Source organism: Oryctolagus cuniculus, chromosome 1 (genome assembly GCF_964237555.1).
Source record: "Oryctolagus cuniculus chromosome 1, mOryCun1.1, whole genome shotgun sequence".
Lineage (NCBI taxonomy): Eukaryota > Metazoa > Chordata > Mammalia > Lagomorpha > Leporidae > Oryctolagus > Oryctolagus cuniculus.
The window spans coordinates 224390676-224412538 of record NC_091432.1 but is presented as its reverse complement, the minus strand read 5'-3'; the positions used below and the strand labels follow the sequence as shown (position 1 = coordinate 224412538).

The 21863-nt window shown below is 44.9% G+C and overlaps 1 protein-coding gene across 1 annotated transcript in view; it reads left to right on the top strand.

Moving 5' to 3' along the window:
- The window catches only part of CDK5RAP2 (CDK5 regulatory subunit associated protein 2), a 207464-nt gene that overhangs the window by 77996 nt on the left and 107605 nt on the right, over nt 1-21863 (top strand). Inside the window, exons 13-14 of the mRNA XM_017350098.3 lie at nt 10221-10391; nt 15393-15536. Of these exons, the coding sequence (XP_017205587.3) occupies nt 10221-10391; nt 15393-15536 (315 nt within the window). The remainder of the gene's footprint in view (nt 1-10220; nt 10392-15392; nt 15537-21863) is intronic.

The window sequence follows — 21863 nt, the reverse complement described above, 5'->3', positions numbered from 1 at the left end:
TTGGCCCATGTGGGGCTCATAGCTGATGTTCAGAAAAAATGTGGTTTCTGTTGTGAATGGCTGTGGTGAGAGAAGTGGTTTATGCCCTCCGCGGTCCTAGTTTTCCTCAAGACCCTTGTGATTATTCTATCCCCAAGATTGGTTGATTCATTCATTCTCTTTCTCTGTCACACACACACACACACACACACACACACTTGCTTACGACCCTGGGGTCAAGTCAGTGGACCCCTAATCTTAAGGAATGATAAAACTACATCCCTTTTGTGGAATTGTGGCACAGGTCATGGTCATGTTAAGAACCTGGTTGGGTTGGAGGAGGTGCTGTGGGAGAAATGTGGCACAGCATTGGTAGCTTTTATCACTCAAGAACATTATACTGAGTGAATTAAGCCAGTCCCAGAGGGACAATATCATATGTTCTCCCTGATCGGCAACAACTAACTGAGCACCCAAGGGGAAACCTGTTGAAGTGAAATGGACACTATGAGAAACAGTGACTTGATCAGCCCTTGTCCTGACTGTTGATGTACAATGTAATACTTTATCCATTTTAGTATTTTTTTTTGTTTTGTTCTAGTACTATTGGTTGAACTCTGTAATTAACACACAATTATTCTTAGGTGTTTAAATTTTAACTGAAAAGTGATCCCTGTTAAATGTAAGAGTGGGAATAAGAGAGGGAGGAGATGTACAATGTGGGACATGCTCAATCGGACTTGCCCCAAATGGTGGAGTTAGAAACATGCCAGGGGATTCCAATACAATCCTATCAAGGTGGCATGTACCAATGCCATCTCACTAGCCCAAATGATCAATTTCAGTTTACAGTTGATCACACTGATAGTTCTAAGAGTCAAAGGGATCACACAAACAAGACTAGTGTCTGCTAATACTAATTGATAGAATCAAAAAGGGAGAGAACGATCCATCATGGGAAGTGGGATACACAGCAGACTCATAGAATGGCAGATGTCCTAAACAGCACTCTGGCCTCAGAATCAGCCCTTAAGGCGTTCGGATCTGGCTGAAGAGCCCATGAGAGTATTTTAGGCATGGAAAGCCAAGACACTCTGGGGGGAAAAAAGACCTAAATGAAAGATCTCTGTGAGTGAGATCCCAGTGGAAAGAACGGGGCCATCAAAGAAGGAGGTACCTTTCTCTGAAGGGAGGAGAGAACTTCCACTTTGACTATGACCCTGTCTGAATAAGATCGAAGTTGGTGAACTCAAAAGGCTTCCATAGCCTTGGCAACTCATGACTAGAGCCTAGGGTGATTACTGACGCCATAAACAAGAGTGTCAAATTGTTGAGTCAACAACAGGAGTCACTGTGTACTTACTTCTCACGTGGGATCTGTCCTTAATGTGTTGTCCAATGTGAAGTAATGCTATAACTACTACTGAAACAGTATTTTACACTTTGTGTTTCTGTGTGGGTGCAAACTGATGAAATCTTTACTTAATATATAGTTAATTGATCTTCTGTTTATAAAGATAATTGAAAATGAATCTTGATGTGAATGGAATGGGAGAGGGAGTGGGAGATGGGAGGGGTGCGAATGGGAGGGAAATTATGGGGGGGAAGCCATTGTAATCCATAAACTGTACTTTGGAAATTTATATTTACTAAATAAAAAAAATAATTATATAAAAAAGAAGTTGTTAAGTAACTAAATTAAAAATATCAAATGAAAAGGAGAGTGGAATAAGTGATTATTGAATAGACATACATATATATACTATAATGGAACAAGGCAGTAAAATATGGGTCTGGCAGTATTTAAATGAAGGAGGGCTCTAAATCTGGGAGGTGATGGAAATGGACATGTAATCACTGGGCACGTGTGGACATTTTAAAATTGAAAGGACGGATGCTACTTGATTTTGAAGTATACTACAAAGCTACAGTAATCAAAACAGCATTAGTACTGGCATAAAAATGGACAGCCTGCTAAAATAATGGTGCTGGGAAAACTGGTGATCTAGTGGAAAAAGGATGAAATTGGACCCTTACCTCACACCATACAAAAACCAACTCAAAATGATTAATGACTTAAGTGTAAGATCGGAAACTGTAGAACTACCAGGGGGAACACAGAGAAAGGGCTCCGTGAAATTGGTCTGGGCAGTGATTGCTTGCTATGACCCTGAAAGCACAGGTGACAGAAGAACAAATGGGCAAATGGGGTTGCGTCCAACCAACAAGCTCTGCACAAGAAAAGAAGCAGTGAGCAAAGGGAAGCGACAACAACCACAGATGGGGAGAAGATGTTTGCCAAGCCTACATCTGGTGGGGGCTAATATCCAAAACATATAAGGAACTCAGCTCCACAGGAGAACACAAATAACCTGACTTAAAAATGGGCAAAGGACTTGAAGAAACACTTTTCAAAAGAAGACATACAGATGGCAAACAGGTTTGTGAAAAGATGCTCAATATCCCTACTCATCAGGGAAATGCAAGTTAAAGTTACCTGCATCTGTTAGAATGACTTAACAAAAAGGTGAAGGAAGATGCTGGTGAGGATGCCGAGAGGGGGGAGCCTTGTACACTGTGAGGGGAACGTAAGCTAGTATAGCATTTACGGAGAACAGAATGGATGGTGCCCCGCAAGTTAAGAATAGGGGCTGGCGTGATGGCACAGTGGGCTAAGCTGCTGCTTGCAGCATCACCGTCACACATTGGAGCGCCAGTTTGAGTCCTGGATTCTCCACTTGCCATCCAGCTCCCTGATAATGTGCCTCAGAAGGCAGTGGAAGACAACTCAAGTACTCGGGCCCCTGCTACCCATGTGGGAGATCTGTGTGGAGTTCTGGCTCCTGGCTTTTGCCTGGCCCAATCCAGGCCGTGAGAGCTATTTGGGGAGTCAATCAGTGGATGGACAATCACTCTCTCATCCTTTCTCTGTCTCTGTGACTCTGCCTCTCAAGTGAATAAATAAATACAATATATTTTTTAAAGATTTATTTATTTGAAAGTCAGAGTTACACACAGAGAGAAGGAGAGGCAGAGAGAGAGAGAGAGGTCTTCTATCTGCTGGTTCACTCCCCAATTGACTGCAACAGCCGGAGCTGTGTTGATCCAAATCCAAGACCAGGAGCTTCCTCTGGGTCTCCCACACAGGTGTGGGCCCAAGGACCTGGGCCATCTTCTTCTGCTTTCCCAGGCCATAGCAGAGAGCTGGATCAGAAGTGGAGCAGTTGGGACTTGAACTGGCGCCCATATGGGATGCTGGCACTGCAGGTGGCGGCTCTATCCACTACACTGCAGCGCTGGCCCCAGTAAATACAATCTTTAAAAAGCCTCCTAAAAATAGAATTACCATATGGTCCAGCTATCTTACTTCTGAGTATATATCCAAAGGAGTTGAAGTCAGTGTGCTGAGTAAATATCTGCTTCCATGTTCACTGCATTTTTATAATAACCAAGACATGGAATCAACCTGAGTGACCATGGATAGAGAAAATGCAGTGCAGTATATATACACAGTGTTGTGCACAGTCAGTTAAGCTGCTGAGTGCAACACTGGCGTCCCATTTTGGAGCATGGGAAAAAATACCTTTTATGTAAGGGGGGCAGCAAGGAAGGCAGCAGAACCAGTTGGGGAGAGGAGGGCAGCAAGGTGGTGCAGGCCCAGCTGTCAGAGGCCCTTGTAGGTCTTTACAGGTTTAATTATTTGAAAGGTAGAGTGACAGAGAGGGAGAGCCAGAGCGGGCAAGAGAGGGATGGAGAGAGAGATATCAGTCAATCTTCCATCCGTTGTTTTACTCCTTAAAGGACCACAACAGCTAGGTCAGGGCCAGGCCAAAGCTAGGAGCCAGGAACTCCATCCAGGTCCCTCATGTGGGTGACAGGGACCCAAATACTTGGACCATACTCTGCTGTCTTTCCAGGCACATTGGCAGGGAGCTGGATCAAAAGCAAAGTAGCCAGAACTGGAATCTGCAGTCCAGAATGGGATGTCGGTGTCACAGTGGCAGCTTAGCCCACTGCACCACTGCACTGGCCCCAGGTTGTGAAGAGTAAATATGAAGCGTCTAGCATGTTGCCTGGAATGATAGCAGGTACTTGACGTAGTAGCATGTGTTTCAGTGGCTCTGAGACTTCACTGCCTGCTCAGCTGCAGTGCGCCTCCACACAGGGGTGTGTCCTCATTCTGCTTTGTAACATGGACAGCAGAGCAGTCGCACAAGCAGGATGAAGGACTCATCACGCTGTGTCTCATCTGTGCTCATGTTGGTAAGACTCATGGATGTTGCCTGGCAGGTTTCCTGACGCAGTAGGAGAATGAGTTTGTATGTTTGTGTTTGTGTACGCACACCTTGGGTGACTCTTCAGAGACCACCTTTTTGTTGATCTCTGTCCTTGAATACATTGTCTTTTGTGGCCAGCAAGGCACAAGGGGAAATCCAAACAGCAGTCAGACATACAGAAACGTGGTTGGCAGTCCGTGAAATACAAATTCACACCCTTGTGAAGAGCCATTACGTACTAGTTAAGTTAGCAAACTCTTGAGGAAGTATCAGGGCTGGTGAGGATGTGGGTAAACAAACAACTTACTCTTTGAGGATGGCATTTTCATTACCATCTTTTTGGAAGAAAATTTGACAGTTTGTAGAAAGAATCCTCAAAACATGCCTACTGTTTGACCTGGCAATTCCATTTATGGGGACAAACAAATCAAAAGTGAAAAAGGAAATCCTTATTTGGGATAGGCATTTTGGTTGCATCCCAAATTGGAGTCCCAGCCCTGCTTCCATTTTGCCTTCCTACTAATGTCCCCTGGGAGGCACCAGGTGATGGCTGAAGTCGCTGCATCCCTGCCATCCACATGGGAGACCTGGATGCAGTTCCTGGCTCTCAGCTTCAGCCTTGGCATTTGGAGAGTGAACCGGCAGATGGAAGAGCTTTGTCTCTTTCTTCCATTCCGAAATAAAAAAATTATTAGAAAACTGAAACAAACCTTGTTTGTTTGCACAGAGCTGTTCTTTGCTATATCTATAAGAGCAAATGGCTGGAGACAGTGTGGAAATAACAGAGTGAAGTAAGCTATGTTCATTACGTTGATAACCGGGAGGATCACATTTTGCCTTTCAGCACTACCTAGCCGCCTGTCTTGCCTTTCTCTGGGACCATCAGAATGAGCAGAACTCGGGTACAGCAGCTCTGCAGACCTGTCTCATTCCTGTACTTAGAAAAAACAAAACCAAAAACTTTTTCTTGACTTTATATACTCTTAAACTCTTCTTTTGGTTTTAATTGTTCTTTTTGTGTCATTTAATTGCTGTATGTTCTTTGTAGGTCATGGCACAGTGGAATAAATAAAGTGAAATGGGAAAAAGCCCAAATTAAATTTAAAATTTCATAAAAATTATAGCCCCAGATGGGCAGGGACTGCACGGAGCATCTATAGTTTGCAAAGTCTTTAATTTGTTGGCTTGTCTGTATTACGGGAGAATGTTTTTGTTCTTTAGTCTTACATTTCTGTTAATGTTGCTTTGTGTTGCAGTTGGCCCTCTGCAACCTCAGATTCTGTATCCAGAGTCAGCCAATCTTGGATTAAAAGTGTTTGAAAAGCAAGATTGTGTCTGTGCTGAGCATGTTCAGATACTTTTCTTGTCATTTTTCCAAGCAATACAGTATAACAACTATTTACAAGGCATTTACACTGTATTGGGTATTATAAGTAATCTAGAAATGGCAGAGTGTACAGGAGATTGAGTGCAGGTTGTGTGCAAACACTACAACATTTTATGGAAGTGGCTTGAGCATCCTGGATTTTGGTGTCTGTTGGGGTTGAGTGAGGTGTCCTGGAACCAGTCTGCATGGGATGTTCAGAGCTCCTATATTTGTGGAGTAATAAAAAATGCAGACTTTTCTACTTCAGAATTGAATTCCTACTCGTATTTACTGACATTTACAGCTTGCGATAGATTCTCGGTCTAGTTGTTTTGGATTAAAGGTCTCATCATCATCTTTTTGCCCAAGAAAAAAATTAACATTTAATTTTCAAGTGTTTTCTTTGTTCCTTCTGGCTATTTGATAGTCCCAGTTTTTGTGATATTCCTTGCCATTTCTGATTGTTTACAAAATGACTATATGAATTGCATTGTTCCTTCTTTTATAGCTGAAGACTTCTATGAAGATAAACTTACTTTTCATCACCTATTGAGTTGCCCTGAGGTGCTGTTCATACAGAAAAGACACAACATGAGTGTTCTCTAGAATTCTCCAAGGGTTGCTGTATTAGCTTCCTGTTGCTGCTGTGACAAATAAGTTGAGCCAGGTGGCTAAACAATACAAATTTAAAATCCTTCCTTCTGGAAGTCAGATTCTGAAGTGGGTCTCCTTGGACTGAACAGAGGGTCTGGCAGGGCTGTGGTCCTCCTGCAGGCTTGGTGACCCCTCTCCTGCTGCCAATCCTCTAATTCTAGACCCACAATGCCTTCCTATCCCTCAGCCCAGCATGTCGGCTGGAATCTTTCCCCTTGTTCCTCTTCCACTTTTAAGGGTGCATGTGATTATATTGAGCCCTCTTGGATAATTTAGGACAACCTCTTTATTTTAAGGGCAACCGATTAGTGACTTTAATTCTATTTGTTACATTTATTCTCTTTTGCCCTTTGGTGGTTTGGGTGTGACCATCTTTGGGGTGCTGCTATTCTACCTACAGAGTGACCAGAGGGTTTTTTAAGGTATCAGAAATTCATAATTTTAATGTTTTGATGTTTAATTTCTTGTATTATAATTTATTGTTATTGAACTTTAATTTGTTAGCAGTTCTTCTTACTACAGTTCTAATTGTCTTACCTTGAACAGAGGAAAAGCTTATTCTGGGTGGTTATCAGGATCCTTGGGTGTGAACATGCAGTCTTTGATAGCCCCCTTCTCTGGTGTGAGCAGGCATCAGCCCCAGGTGTGGGTCACCCCTTTCTCTGAGGTGTACGTTAGTGCACACCAGATTGCTGAGCCCTGCCTGCTTTCAGAGTTGCTGAGTTAGTAGATCCTGGGTGGGGCCCAAATTTGTACATGTAGTTTGTCAGTGACTGATTTTGCTGTTCCAGGGAGTGCACATTGAGAACCACTGCTTTAGAGAGCCCTGTCCTGTGTGGTAGGGAATAGTATTTAGAACCAGTAGTATAGATACCAGGGAGGATGCTGATTGTAGCCTTTTTAAGTGGAAAGAGGGAATGACAAAATATAAATTCATATTGGTGTTTTAAATTAAAACTTAGATCTATAATCTTTAACTTTTTTATTTTATTTATTTGAAAGGCAGAATTAGAGAGAGAGAGAGAGAGAGGTCTTCCTTTCACCAATTCACTCCCTAGATGGCCACAATGGCTAGGGCTGGACCAGCTAAAGCCAGGAGCCAGGAGCTTCTTCTGGTTCTCCCACATGGGTGCAGGGGCCCAAGGACTTGGAGCATCCTCTACTGCTTTCCTAGGTGCAGTAGGAGGGAGCTGGATGGGATGTGGAACAGTCAGGACTCTAACACCTGCCCTTTTAACTTCTTTTTTCATGCTTAAAGTCTTATGACATTAATTGCTTATCTAAAAATATATTACATATGCATACAGTTTCAGAATACAGTATAATATTAATACTTAGAATGTTACTAAGAACAATATAAGCTTCTTTTTAATTCTTTTTCCCCTTAGAAATATCATGAAGGATTCCAAATTATTCTTAAACATTTTAAAACTAAATTGAATTAAATTTATTTTTTATTATTTCAATTTTTTTTTTAAAGATAGATAGAGGACAGGCAGAGAGAGAGAGAGGTCTTCCATCTGCTGGTTCACTCCCCAGATGGCCTCAATGGCCAGAGCTGCGCTGATCCGAAGCCAGGAGCCAGGCACTGCTTTCGGGTCTCCCACATGGATGCAGGGGCCCAAGGACTTGGGCCATCTTCTATTGCTTTCCCAGGCCATAGCAGAGAGCTGGATTGGAAGTGGAGAAGCTGGGTCTTGAACTGGCGCCCATATGGGATGCCGGCACCATAGCCGGTGGCTTTGCCCGCTGCACCATGTGCTGGCCCCTTATTATTTCAATTAAAAAAAGTTACCTTATTTCTTTCCATTTGAGAGGTGGAGAGAAACACAGAGACAGAGAGATATCTCCTGGTTTACTCTCCAAATACCTACAGGGTGGGGCTGGGCTAAGCTGAAGCCACGAGCTGGGAACTCCATCTGAGTCTCCCACATGGATGGCAGAGACCCACACACTTGAGACATCATCTGCTGCTTCTCATAGTGCACACCAGCAGGAAGTGAGATTGAAAGCAGAGGAGCCATGGCTCAAACCAGGCACTCTGATATGGGATGCAGGTATCTCAAGTGGTGTCTTAATTGCTTTGCCAAACACCTGCCCTAAAAAAAAAAAAACAACAAAAATTAATTAAGTAATTTGAAAGGTAGAGAGACAGAGAGAGAGATCTCCCATATAGTGGTTTATTCCTTAAATGCCTAAAAAAGCTGTGCCTGGGTCACACTGAAGCCAGGGGCCATGAACTCAGTCCAGGTCTCCCACGTGACTGGCAGGGACCCAAGTACTTGAGCTGTTATCTGCTGTCTCCCTGGGTGTGCATTAGCCAGAAGCTGGGATTGGGAGTGGAGCCAACCCTTGAGCCTAGGTACTTTGATATGGGAAGGGGGCATCTCAAATGGCATTTTAATGACCACACCAGACACCCATTCCCAATTTACTCTAATGTTACTGAAGTAATTCCTTGCTGGTTAACTGAGGGAGTTGATACAAAGTTAGATTTGTTTGCTTGCTCTGCTTTCAGTGTTATTATTTTTAAAATATATAAACTTAAAAGCTTAAAATATATAAACTTAGAAATTATATTTTACTCGACAGAAGGAGGGAGGAAGAGAGAGAGAATGAGGAAGAAAGAGAAAGCTCTCATCTACTAGTTTACTCCCTAAATGCTGGCAATGACTAGGGCTTAATCCAGGAGCCGGGAACCCTACCTGGATCTCACATATGGGTGGCAGGGACCCAAGTACTTGAGCCATCACCTGCTGCCTCCCAGGGCACACATTAGCAGAAAGCTGGTGTCAGAAGCAGAGCGGGGACTTGAGCCCAGGCACTCCTGTGTGGGAGGTGGGTATCCCAACTGGTTTGACTGCTAGGCCAATTGCAGCCCACGCCTCCTGCACACACACTTTTCCCCCTTAACTTAAAAATTTTATTTGAGAAGGGAAGGAGAAAAAAATTTAAGTGGTTCCAACCTCACATCTATGAAAGTGAGACCTAGTCTCTATCATTGTCTGTTCTACCATGTACTCTTTTGTCCCTTATAGGCAACTGGTTAATTTCTTTTATGGTTAAATAAATGGCTGGATGCTATCCATACTGATGTCTCCTGGTCTGCCCCCGACTTGACACTATATTCTGAAGATTACTTTAGGGCAGTGTATTTATGGAGAGCAAGTCCTCATTCCTTCTCCTTTATGACTTGAGTGCTCCATTGTGAGAATATACCATATTTTATTCCTCTTCTGGTACACATTTGGGTTGTTTTAAGGCCTACTGCTATTATACATAGTGCTTCAATATTATAAATAGTACATATGTTTAGGAAGTCACAATCATACTGTATACTATTTTTTCTTAACATTATAACAGCATTTTCAATAGTACTATAAATTCTTTATTAATGTTTTTCACACAATGTTGTTTTTTCTGATTGTTAAAGTAATATAGGATTATTTAGAGAGTTTTGGAAACAGAAAAATAAAGAAAAAGCAACTGAAAAATCCCTTGTAATTCTTCTCCTTAGGATATTGTACTGTTTAATGTATTTCTATATAACCTCACAACATTTGTATAAACATTTAGAAAACAACTGACTTCACTTTGTATATCCAATTCAGTGTCCTGGTTCATTCTTCCTAGTAATTGTGTGTTTCTTTTAGTACCATACTCTTTATCAGTAGTTTATGTTGGCTATCTAGTTCTTTTTTTCAGCATTGTATATAATGTTATGATAAATACTTGTGCATAATGCTTTTTCAAAATTTCAGGTAATTCTTAAAGTTGCCTTTTCTAAGGTTTTTAAAGAGAATCAAGTGCACATTTGTTAAACACATGTGTTAGCATGCTGCCTTGCAGCAATGATTTGGCACGTCAAACGGCCAAGAGGTTGTCACTTTTTTTTTTTTTTAACATTGTCAAGTAAATTCCATGTTTTCTTTTTCTCCTGCTAGGACCTTAGAAACGAAGTTGAAAAATTACACAATGAAGTGAAAGAGAGAGAGAGAGCAGTAGAGGATCATTACCAAGGTCTTCTGAGTGAGAGCAGTAAGAAGCTGCAGAGTCAGGAGCGAGTGATCAGGTGTCTGATGGAGCGTGCCGATCAGAAGGAGCCGCTGCCCCAGGTACCATCACGGCTTTGTTTTCTATTTAAGTCTTTTGACTTAGAATGTGTGTTTAAAAACTCTTTTGTAGGAATATGGTTCAGTCTTTATTGCTATGGTTCAGAGTACTTTGGAGCTTTCTTTAAGTCATCTGGGCTCTGGCCCAGAAACAGAAGCTCAGAGAGAGGAAGGCCTTGCTCTGGGTCATCGGAAGAGGAAGGACAGGGGCGAAAGCCTCCATTGCTCTAGTGCTCAGCCCACACACTGAGATGTTTCCACTGTGTGCACTTGCTTTGCCAGCTTAAGTCAGAGTTACACAGAGAGAGGGAGAGACAGGAAGAGAGAGAGCTTGTGCATGCTTTCCATCTGCAGATGGTTGCAACAGCAAGGACTGGGCCAGGCAAAGCCAGGAGCCAGGAACTTCCTCTGGGTCTCCCACCTGGGTGGCAGGCACCCAAACACTTGAGCCATCTTGTGCTGCTTTCCCCAGGCATTTGCAGGCAGCTGGATTGGAAGTGGAACAGCTGGGACGTGAACCGGCACCCATACAGGATGCTGGCATCAAAGGTGGTGGCTTTATTCACTGTACCACAGCGCTGGCCCTTTGCTGTGCCCTGTTTGTGCTGTGCCTTTCCACTTCTCTGTACTTCCCTGTAAACTCTTTTCTGTTGTGGAATACCCTTGTTGTTTAATCATACAGTGAACCTTGGGAGAGTCGGCTCAGACTGACGGGTAACCATGATGAATATACGTTTAGCTCTGCATCCTTCTGAAACTTCCTTCAAGTGACATCAAAAGAATAAAAAGCTGTGAACAAACAAGGACTAACCAGGAGAGTGGGAGCAGGCGCCACACTAGGTGTGAGTTGTCAACGTGATTTTGGGTGATGAGTGCATGGATGAATGGTAACTGCATAGGATTCAGCTCTCTGCACGCTCTGCCTCATGCCTTTGAGGTGAAAGCCAACAAGAAACAAGTGGACGTATGCTGCAGAACCCCAGAAAGGCTCAGCAGGCATCTAGTGTCCCTGGGCCTGTGGAAACAGGAGCTTTGACTGGAATTCTAAGCAGTTCTAGGTCACCCTTTTCTCCTCAACAGCAGGAGTCTTTGGAGACCGTAAGACGCTCTGGCCTGCGGGGGTCACCAGATGCAGCTGAAAGCAGGGTGGCTTGGGTGAAAATGGGGTGGGAGTGGAGGTGTGCATGTGGCAGTGAGATTCCTCTGCGAGGAGAGACTGAAGGATGCTGGCTGTTGGGGTTTTCCACGATACGGCCTGGTCTCCACCTGAGCATCTTTTAGTGAGGCTGCCAGTGACACGTCCTGTCCTCACCACAGAGCTCCTGAGCGCTTTTCACTCTTCCAAGTAAGTAGGTGGTCCAAGCTCATCAAACAGGAGAGAAGTGTTTCAGAACGACAGAGGACAGAATGGGCAACAGAGATGTACACAGAAAGTGAAAACACTTAGAGGAGGAGAAGAAAACTCAGCAGCTTTAAAATCCCAAAATGTCACCCGTAGATCATCTATCTGAGGATGTAAAGAGCATCTATCTAAATTACGTTGACAGCTCACACCTAGTGTGGCGCCTGCTCCCACTCTCCTAGTTAGTCCTTGTTTGTTTACAGCTTTCTGTTCTTCCGATGTCATATGAAGGAGGTTTCAGAAGGATGCAGAGCTAAATGTGTATCCATCATGATTACCTGTCAGTCTGAGCCGACTCTCCCAAGGTTCACTGTGTGATTAAACAACACGGGTAAAGAGTGGTTACAGGGAAGTACAGAGAAGTGGAAGGGCACAGCAGAGGACCAGCACTGTGGCACAGTGAGTGAAACTACTGCCTTTGACGCTGGCATCCTGTATGGGTGCTGGTTCATGTCCCAGCTGTTCCACTTCCAATCCAGCTCCCTGCTAATGGTCTGGAAAAAGCAGCACAAGATGGCCCAAGTGTTTGGGCCCCTGCCACCCACGTGGGAGACCCAGATGAAGTTCCTTTAGCTTGTCCTTTCCCTGGCTGTTGACAGTCATTTGGGGATGGAAGATCTTTTTGTCTCTCTCTATTACACTTTTCAAGTAAATAAATAAATTAATTAATTAAAAAAAATAAGATTAGGTTCTGATAAAGTATTTTGATGTTTTAGCCAGTTTTTTGTTGTTTTCACTAACATATGTGAGAAGAGCTTCTTGGGAAGGCAAAGGTTTATTTGGGCTGACAGTTTGGAAAATCACAGTCAAGATCAGGTGGCCCCAGCCTGGAGTCTGGAGGAGGCGGACAGCGGAGGAGCAGGTACAGAGGGACAAGCATATGGTGATCCAGAGGCAGAGAGAGAAGCCAGGCCAGACTTGGCTTCAGTAGCCAACCGTCTTGTGAGAACTGCCTTCCAAGGGCAAGCACCCATGACCTAAAAGCCTCCCATGGGGACCACCTCCTGGCTACCCTAGTTAGATCAAGTCTCTACCCTGATCCATGAGCCATTAGCGTTAATTCATTAACTGTTAACATTAGACTTTGGGGCTTAAACTATATGAGTTTGGGGAACGAAGCCCTCTTCAATCCACAGCATTGCAGAGAATGACCAGCTGACACTTGAAAGTGTGATTACAGGGATAAAAAGTTTAACAGAAGAGTTAGAAAAGCTGGAAGATGAAGTTGAATAAATCTTTCAGAAAATAGAGGTAAGCATGAAGATGGAAAAACAGGAGAGGAAAGATAGGAAAACTACAGGGTGGATTCAAAAGGTCTAAAAAGTGCCTAACAGGAGTTCCAGAAAGACAAAGTAAACAAAGAAGAGGGAAAGAAAACCACAAAGTGCTAGGGGATCATTTCTCCAAGTGGAAGGACAGCTGTTCCTACACTAAAAGGCTAGCTCTGTTTCTGGCCAAGGCACGTCGTTGAGACATTTTAGAGCACACGGGAAAGAGAGGATCTGAAAGGATTCCAGAGAGAGAATAAAGGGCGTGCAAAGCACCTGGGCTCCGACAGTGGAATTCTCTGCAGCAACGCTGGAAGGCAGGCGAGGTTTCAGGTTTTGAGGGAAGGAGTGGCCAGCCTAGCGTTCTGCACCCAGCCGTGCTGTCAGCAGGTGTGAATGTGGGGTAAAGGCATTTCCAGAGTTCTGGTGCCTGAAGTCATCTGCCACCTCTGTCCTCTTTGCAGGGAGTTCTTGGGCATCTACACATATGGAGGTGATTCCATATGTGCATAAATGAAGGAATTACTGAGAGAGAGGGAGAGAGAGAGAGGTGGAGAGTCCAGATTTCAGCTGTCAAAGGAGGGCTTCAGTCTGAATTTCCCCAAAAAACTGAAATGGAATTGATCATTTACCTCACATGTTTGACTCCATTGAGGGGAATCCTTAAGTTATTGTAGAGAGCTTAGAAATAATGTTAAGTATGTAATTTAATTTTATGAATGAAGTAAACAAATAGAACAAAGCAGTTACTAATTCCAAGGAAATCAGACTTGAACATGAATGGAAATATAATGATGGGACTCTGTAAGACTAAACCATGAGCAGTATGTAAATGTGGAATATTGATTTAACTATATAATTATTAGGAAGCATTGAAGGACAGTTGATATAAGAGCTCAATTCTTTTTTTTTTTTTTTAAAGATTTTATTTGTTTATTTGAAAGGCATAGATGCAGAGGCAGAGAGAGAGAGGTTTTCCATCTCCTGATTCACTCTCCAGATGGCCATAACGGCCGGAGCTGTGCCGATCCGAAGCCATCTTCTACTGCTTTCCCTGGCCATAGCAGAGAGCTGGATCAGAAGTGGAGCAGCTGGGACTCGAACCAGTGCCAATATGGGAGGCTGGCACTGCAGGTGGTGGCTTTACCTGCTATGGCACAGCACTGGCCCCAAGAGCTCCATTCTTAAAAAACTTGCTAGGAGCCAATGAAGAAGATCTAAATTTAAGAAATTGAGAAGATGAGAATGAGCATATAATATAGAAACCTGGAAGAAAATACCAGAAGAAACGGCTAAGGAGTTGAAAGTTGCTTTTCTCTAGGGGTTGCAGGGAGAAGGGCTCAGATAGGGCGTGTTAGTTTTTCACTTAAGCCAGGGAGTACTGTTTGAATATAAAACCTCATATGTGCAGTTGGACCCAAACAGTTAAGAAGGAAAGTACAGTTTAAACACAGCTGGCTTGTGGCAATTCTAGAAAGTCATTGGTTATTTGATCCCTAGATCTTCCTATTACAGTTGAGTGGATTTTTAAAAAGAATTGCCTCTGCTTCTTTCTTCTTTGTGTTCACCTAATTTTTTTTTTTTAATGAAAGTCTGATATGATAGCTTAATTCTGCTAGGTACTTACAAACAAGATGTGGTTCCAGCCCTTAATTGCTGACAGAGAATGAGCAGAATCCTGGGTCAGCAGTCACCAGGTTTTAAGTGGTTAGAAATAGATTCTGTGCTTGAACTTGGCCCAAAGTCGAGACACGTGGGCTGCTGCTGGATGTCAGATCTCCTGAGGACTTAGTGAGGGGAACTGTATCATGCATCAGCATGATGGCACCTTTCCTATGGGACCAGGCCCTAACTGTCGCCAAGTTTGCAGTCTTGGCTTTTCCTTCCTGGAAGTCACATCTCCTTGCCGATGTGGACTTTGTTGCGTTTTGATCCTCAAGCCTTGTATTCATCCCAGTACGTCTGCAGGATGGGGAATGGACTCAGAGATCTCACCCTGAGCAGGGTGGACCCAGGCTTGGAACTGGTTCCACTGGGTCAGAGCCTGGGTTTTAGCCTTCATACCCACCAAGAGGCGAGCAAGGAATGTCTGTAACTTCTGCCAGCATCCTTGGCTCTGCCTTGCTGGCATGCTGTGTTTTCCAAATCCTAATTACCTAGAAACGGAGTTTCATCTCAGTTGTGTAATCCTTAATATTTTGGGATGATGGAAATTATTTAGGGGGTGCATGGGTATTGTGAAAAATGAGATATCTTCCCTTAAAGTGTTTGGGAGTATTCTCTTAATATTTTTTCTTGATGAACACTTCTTTATAATTTGTTTGCTTTCCTTAGCAATTCAGTGAGAATGATCTGGGAGCAATAGAGCAGAAGCGTGGGCCAATGACTGCAGAAGATCTCGAGTTCTGGGATGAAGCCTTAGTAACAGAGAAGTGCTCTTCTGTCCAGGCACCAGGCAGCAGCTGCACATTCTCCCAGGTAAGCGGGACTGGAATTGGATGGTCACGTGTGAATGTATTCTCTTCCGAAATGTATTTGGTAAGTCCCGTGATCTAGAGCCTCAGATGGCTTCTTGCTGGTAACAGCCTGCAGCAGGCAGGAGGAGTTGTTTTCTCTGCACACCACACATCTTTATAGCCTGCCACCACACACTGATATTTTGCACTGCACACAAAACTGAGGTACTGTTGTAAGATGGGCCTTTTATTTCCTGCCTCAGGGCTCACTTCTGAAGAGCTGTGCAGTCCCCAGTGTCAAGTAAGTTTTCCTGTTCAGATGCCCACAACAAATGGCACCTCAGGCTCTTCCTCATTTGGCGCCAAATGGTCTTTCCAATTATGTTACCTTTCCTTTCTGGCAGCAGCTGATTCTTTTTGCTGATGCCTGAAGACACCGTGTTTGTGCCTTCCTGGACCGTGTGCTCTTCTGTCTCCCTGGAATGCCTTTCCTATTCACCTGCTCACTCCCGAGCATGCCCGTGTCATTCTAGTGTCACCTTCTCTGTGGAGCCTTGCCCTCTTCCTCTAGCTCTCAGCGTGTGGCACCCCCTCCAGGGATGGCACACAAGGCTCCTTATGTTGGCGTTATAGAATCCACCTTTCTGGTTTTGATTCTTTAAAATAAAAAAGTGTATATTTAAGGTATCTACCACTGTATAAGATAGCTATATGTGATGAGATTACTGGGGAAGAACAAATTCACCTATCCATCATCTCAGATTGTTACCCATTTTCCCCTACTGTGGCAAGAGCAGCTATAATCTACTCATTTAGCAAAAATCCAGAAAATGATACACTATTGTCAACATTAGTGCTCATGTCGTGCATTAGGTTTTTCAGCCTATTCACCTGCCTGTGCACCGTTTTGTATTGGACCCGCCTTTCTGTCTCCCCTCATCTGGGCCCCTGTATAGCACTGTGGGCAGGCACTTCACAGGCAGGGAATCTGGCAGTCACCTCCAGATCCCAATGCTCAGCCCAGTACTTGGTCTCTAAATGTTTGTTGAGTGAATGAATGGCTAATACAGCCAGGCAATCAGATATGGGAAAGGGAAGGAGTTCATTGTAGGCCAAGTCCCTCCTCCTCCCCCCGCCCCCAAACCTGGCTTTAATTAAGTTCATACATTCAGAAGACAGAGAACTCTTAGGCAAATTAGTTCTCTGATGAATGACTCGGAGCATAACTTGCGGCTTTGTGAAGGGTGATGCTCAAAATAATTAACAACCGGTGCAGTATGGGCATCTGCCATTGAACAAGCTCGGGTGGTAGGGCTGCAGTGAGGAGCTGGAGGCCTGCTCTCGTGCCTGACACCACCCTGTAGTCATTGAGTCGTGGTGGGGGCATTGTCTAAGGATCACAGGGAGGTGGTTGGGGTGGATGGACCAAGATTTGCTTTCCAACTGGCATAGGTAGAGTGTTTCCTATTTTAGCCACCAGTACTGGGTGTTCTGCTGTGTACCAGCTCGGTGTCAGATTTGGTCCTGGGAGTGCTGTCTTAATTCCGACCCTTTGTGTGTTTGCAGTTTGCCGTGTCCCTTGGGTGTGTCAGTGTGGACGCACGGAACCCATAGGTTTGGCCAGGATTCTGGAGGCCTGGATTTCTCTGTGGGCTCTGTCATTTCAATTAGATAACCCAGGGCAAGCCTGATGACTGAATCTCAGGGGCTCACATTTTGTGATTCTAACTAACTTGTATCGAGTTAGTTGACTTTGACTGGATTTAGTTGGGCTTGGATGCACATCAACCTGTAATAAAGTATAGACTACTTTCAAACAAGATGTCAGCTTTTATAGATGTCTTAACTAATTTGAATATGCTTCAGCTTTGTTATTTTGAACCACAGTTTAGTCATGTAAAAAGCATCTAAGTTTTCAATATAATGCTTGTAAATTTATTGAATAGGTTGAGTATTTTAAAATTTAATTTCACTAGTTTTATGGTGTGCATCATTTTGGTTTTAGTTTGTCATGCTGGGTGATGTCTGTACAAAGTCACTGCGTGAGCATTTTGATAATATTCAGATCCTGGTGACGTTTAAATTAGTCTGCAAAATACCTAAGAATTTCAGCAAAGGTTTAAATTCTGTTCTGCAAGATTAACTGAAAATAGCAGCTAAAGAATTATAAATCATCACTTAAGAATTGTAAATTTCTAGGTGTCAATTTAAGAAATCCCAGCTGTTACAGCCTTGCAGATTTCTTTCCTTTCAAGAAAGGTAGGCCTTTCATGTAGTAGTTCTCTTTGTAGGAAACGTGGATTTCTTCCATGCCCTTGGCCATTTGTGTTGATTTAGAGTTTATTCTCTGCCCATTTTTACAAAGAACTTGAGGCTATGATGATGTCTCTACAGACCCTGCTGGGCAGTCTGTTTTCCTTCTAATCTTTGTGTGAGTTTGAGAATTAATGCTAGATGAACAGGGAATTGGAGAATAGAGAGTAAAACACACTGACCATATTTAGCTTCCTGCAGCTAGAGATTGATAGCTTGGTTATTGACGTGGTTGGGACATTGCTGCTGAATTTTCTGAGTATTGAAATAAATGTATTTGTTGCAGGAATGTGACATAGCCACTGAGATAGACACCATCTGTCTGCCAGGCCACTACATTGCCCTGATCACCAAGCAGTGATCCATTAAGCTTGCTCTCTACATGTCTGTTGCCTCTTCAGATTGTGGTCTGCATCTGTGTCTCCTTCAAGTGACTAAGGAGACAGTGGTAGAGTAGAACCTGTCCCGGCATTGGTGTCAGATGCCAGTCCTGCTGCTTACCAACTCTGTGACCCTGGACAAGGCCCTCCATCTCTCTGAAACTCACCTTCCTAGTCTGTCGTGTGGGGAATTGTTTGCTGCCTGCTTTCTGAGAGGATTAGAAATAACGTAAGTGCATCAGATCAGCTTCTTTGCGTGGTGAGCTACAGAATGCAACACGGAGTGGTTTGAGCAAAATGGGAATGAAGGGGAGAGTTGCCCAGGCACAGACTGGAGGCTCTCCCGGGTACTGAGCGCAGGTTGAGCAGCCACAGCTCAGGAAGGTGGGAACTGGCAGTCCTGTAGACTTGGCAGCAGCAGACCCACTCTCTGGGGCCCTGTCTGTGGCCCACTCCGACCCTCCAGGCATCTGGTGTCTCGGTCTAAACCCCTGGATTCTTGGGGTAGAATTGCACTGGTTTATGTGGGCCAGGGCCTGGCTCACAAAGGAGAGGAGTCTGCCCAGGACTTGCCTTCGTGTTTTAGGGACGTTCTCAGATGATGCTGGGGAACGGTGGTGAGCAGGGTGGGTACTCCAAAGGCTGCAGAGAACACGCTGCAGGGTCAGCTCCACAGTGGCTGTGTGGCAGTGACAAGTCTTCTCTGTGATGGGCTGTCACTTGTGGTGGTGGTGGTGGGGGATGAGGGATGGGCTCTTCCTGCTGAGCAGGTGCATCTAATTGGTCTCCCACCCCTCGCCCCCCGCCCCTGGCAGCTGGGCCCACTGCCTCTGTGCTCAGGAGATGGACTGGTTTGTCAGCTCTGCTGAGGGAGCCACATGACTTCATTCTAATGGGGCATGATTCAGCGCTGGGGAATAGGTGATTGATGAAATGGGACCCAAATGGCTCCGAAGAGTTCATTTATTCAAACATGGGTGAGCAATTTGCTTCTAGGAAGACGTTGACTCACTCTGGCTTTCATTATGCAAAATATCCACAGGAATCTCTGCTCTTAAGATTCATATCGGTCCCTGTGTTCCCCTCTTACCTATTTAATCATCAGTTCAGCAAGTGTTTGTGGCAGCATTTGATTTGTGTCAGGCGCCGGGCCTGGCCTGGGACACGGCTGCTGGCAAGGAGCCCTCAGATCTGTGATCAGGTGCTTTGTACACTGGCCTGGGGCTGAGGGGCATGCATGGTGCTCTGGGGCTGGAGGCGGGCATCTTCCCTGGTGAGAGCTGGCTGAGAGAACCCAGGGGGTCCAGGGATGGGACGAGTCCCCTGGGGCTCAGGTGGACTTTCCTGGTTTCACAGAGATGGAAAGGAAGAGGGTAGGAGCTGAGGAGAGTGCAGGGGTGCTGGCCTGAAAACTCAGATGAAGGCTTGGGAAGGCTGCCTGAAAGAAGAGGAGAGGGGAAGAACTGGGTACCCAGGCCCTGCATGGAAATGCATAGAGCCCAGCCTTGAGGAGTCCGGCTCAGGCCCAGGGTCCTGGGGTGGAGGGTCCTCGGGTGGAGGGTCCTGGGGTGGAGGGTCCTGGGGTGGAGGGTCCTGGGGTGGAGTTCTTTCACGGGGATGTGTGCTCCACAGACGTACATCCATCGGGTCTGCACTCTTTATTTACTGGTGTTTCTCGAAGCCCGTCTTGGCTGGCTTTGAAGATCCATACCTAAGCACAAACTGACTTCAGCAGTTATTGGCCAAGTGGACTCAAAAGATGAACCTCTGCTTCCAGAGAATCAGTCTCAACATCTGAAAAATGGGGAGATTAATATGCTTCCCTGGAATGTTGTGGTGATTAGAGATGATCTATGTCAAGTAACTGGCAGCGCACTTGGAGCGGAACAATCAGTCACAGCTGACATTTATCGAGTGCTACTCTGTGCCAGGCTTTGTTCTGAGAACTTTGTAGAGATTAACTCATTTAATCTCCTGTGAGCTAGGTAGAATTATCACCTGCATTTATAGGAGACAGAGTTGAAGAGCAGAGAGGCTGGGTATCTTGTTCAAGGTCACATCGCACATTAATAACATCATACACTCTTAACCCCTCATCTCTCTCATGTTAGGTGCTCAAGGAGCAGTAGGGTTCTGATTTTGCCATTGCCTTTTCTTGCTTTCTTCTGTTGGCCTTTGTGGGGCTGACAGTGATGATATTACCCTCGCCAGGTACCCAGTGCTTTGTGTCCATGGTGGGCCAGCATGGGCCTTGTTGCCCACACCCTGCCTCTCCACTGTGACATTGGGCAGATGAGCCCTCTGAGCTGAACAGCCTACTGTCTAAAATGCGAGAGTGGCAGCACACAGCCCGCTGTGCGGTTGCATGGTTGTGAGGATTGGATGAGGGAGTGTCTGGAGAGCACCAGGCATGGGGCCTGAAGCCTCTGGTGCCTTGGTGCCCTCTTCTCACCCACTCACTTCTCTGGGATCCTCCAGGTTCCGTGCAGGTGGCAGCTGAGAGAATCTCACCCGCTACTGTTATGTACAAAAGGCATTTGAGAGTGAGCTCCTTGTGCTGGTGACACATGGAATGATTTACCAAAGGATCTGGCATTTCTAGCAGTCTGGGTACCTAACTTGGCATGAGCAGACTAGGGGTGTAGCATTTACAACCCTGAAGTGACCAGCGGTGCCTTGGCCTTTGTTTCATAGGTTGGAAGCACAGCACTCTCCTCCCAGGTCAGGGGCCTGTGACCTTTTTTTTTTTTTTTTTAAGATTTATTTTATTTATTTAAAAGGCAGAGAGAGAGAGAAGGAGGGAGGGAGGGAGGCAGGCAGGCAGGCAGAGAGAGGCAGAGAAAGAGAGGTCTTCCATCTGCTGGTTCACTCCCCAGATGGCTGCAACGGCCAAAGCTGGCCAGTCCAAACCCAGGAGTCTGGTATCCCATGTGAGTACAGGTACCCAAGCACTTGGGCTGTCCTCTGCTGCTTCCCCAGGCATGTTAGTGGGGAGCTGGATTGGAATTGGAGCAGCTGGGACTTGAACCTCTGCCCACATGGGGTGCTGGCACTGTGGGTAGCGGCTTAGTCTACTGAGCCACAACGCTGGACCTGACTTGTGCACGTTTTGCCCTCTGCATCCCTTTGGCAGTCTGCTGAAGCCAGGCACCCCTCCCTGGAAAAATGTTTAAATGTAAAATAGATGTCCATAGAATTCCAAAGGGAACCAAATATTTTAAAATTCAGTTATCAAAATATAAACATAACTGTACTATAGAAATAGTGCTTCTTTTTTAATGTGTTAAGATCTAGTGGTGATCTACAGTGACTGCTTTAGTTTTGAATTAGTGATAAGAATAAAGATTTTAAGGGGTGGGTATTTGGCCTGGGTAAGATGCTGGTTAAGACGCCAGTGTCCCATATTGAAGTATCTGGGTTTGGTCCTGACCAGCTTCCTGTTGATGTACACCCTGGGAGACAGTGATGATGGCTCAAGTGATGGGTTCCCACCACCCACATGGGAGACACAGATTGAGCTTCCCACTCCTGGCTTTGGCCCCATCTAGGGCCTCTTGTGGGCATTTTTGAATGGACCAGTGGATGAGAGCTGTGTCTCCATCTCTCTCTCTGTCAAAGTAAAATGAATAAATATCTGCAGCATATAAAAAAATAAC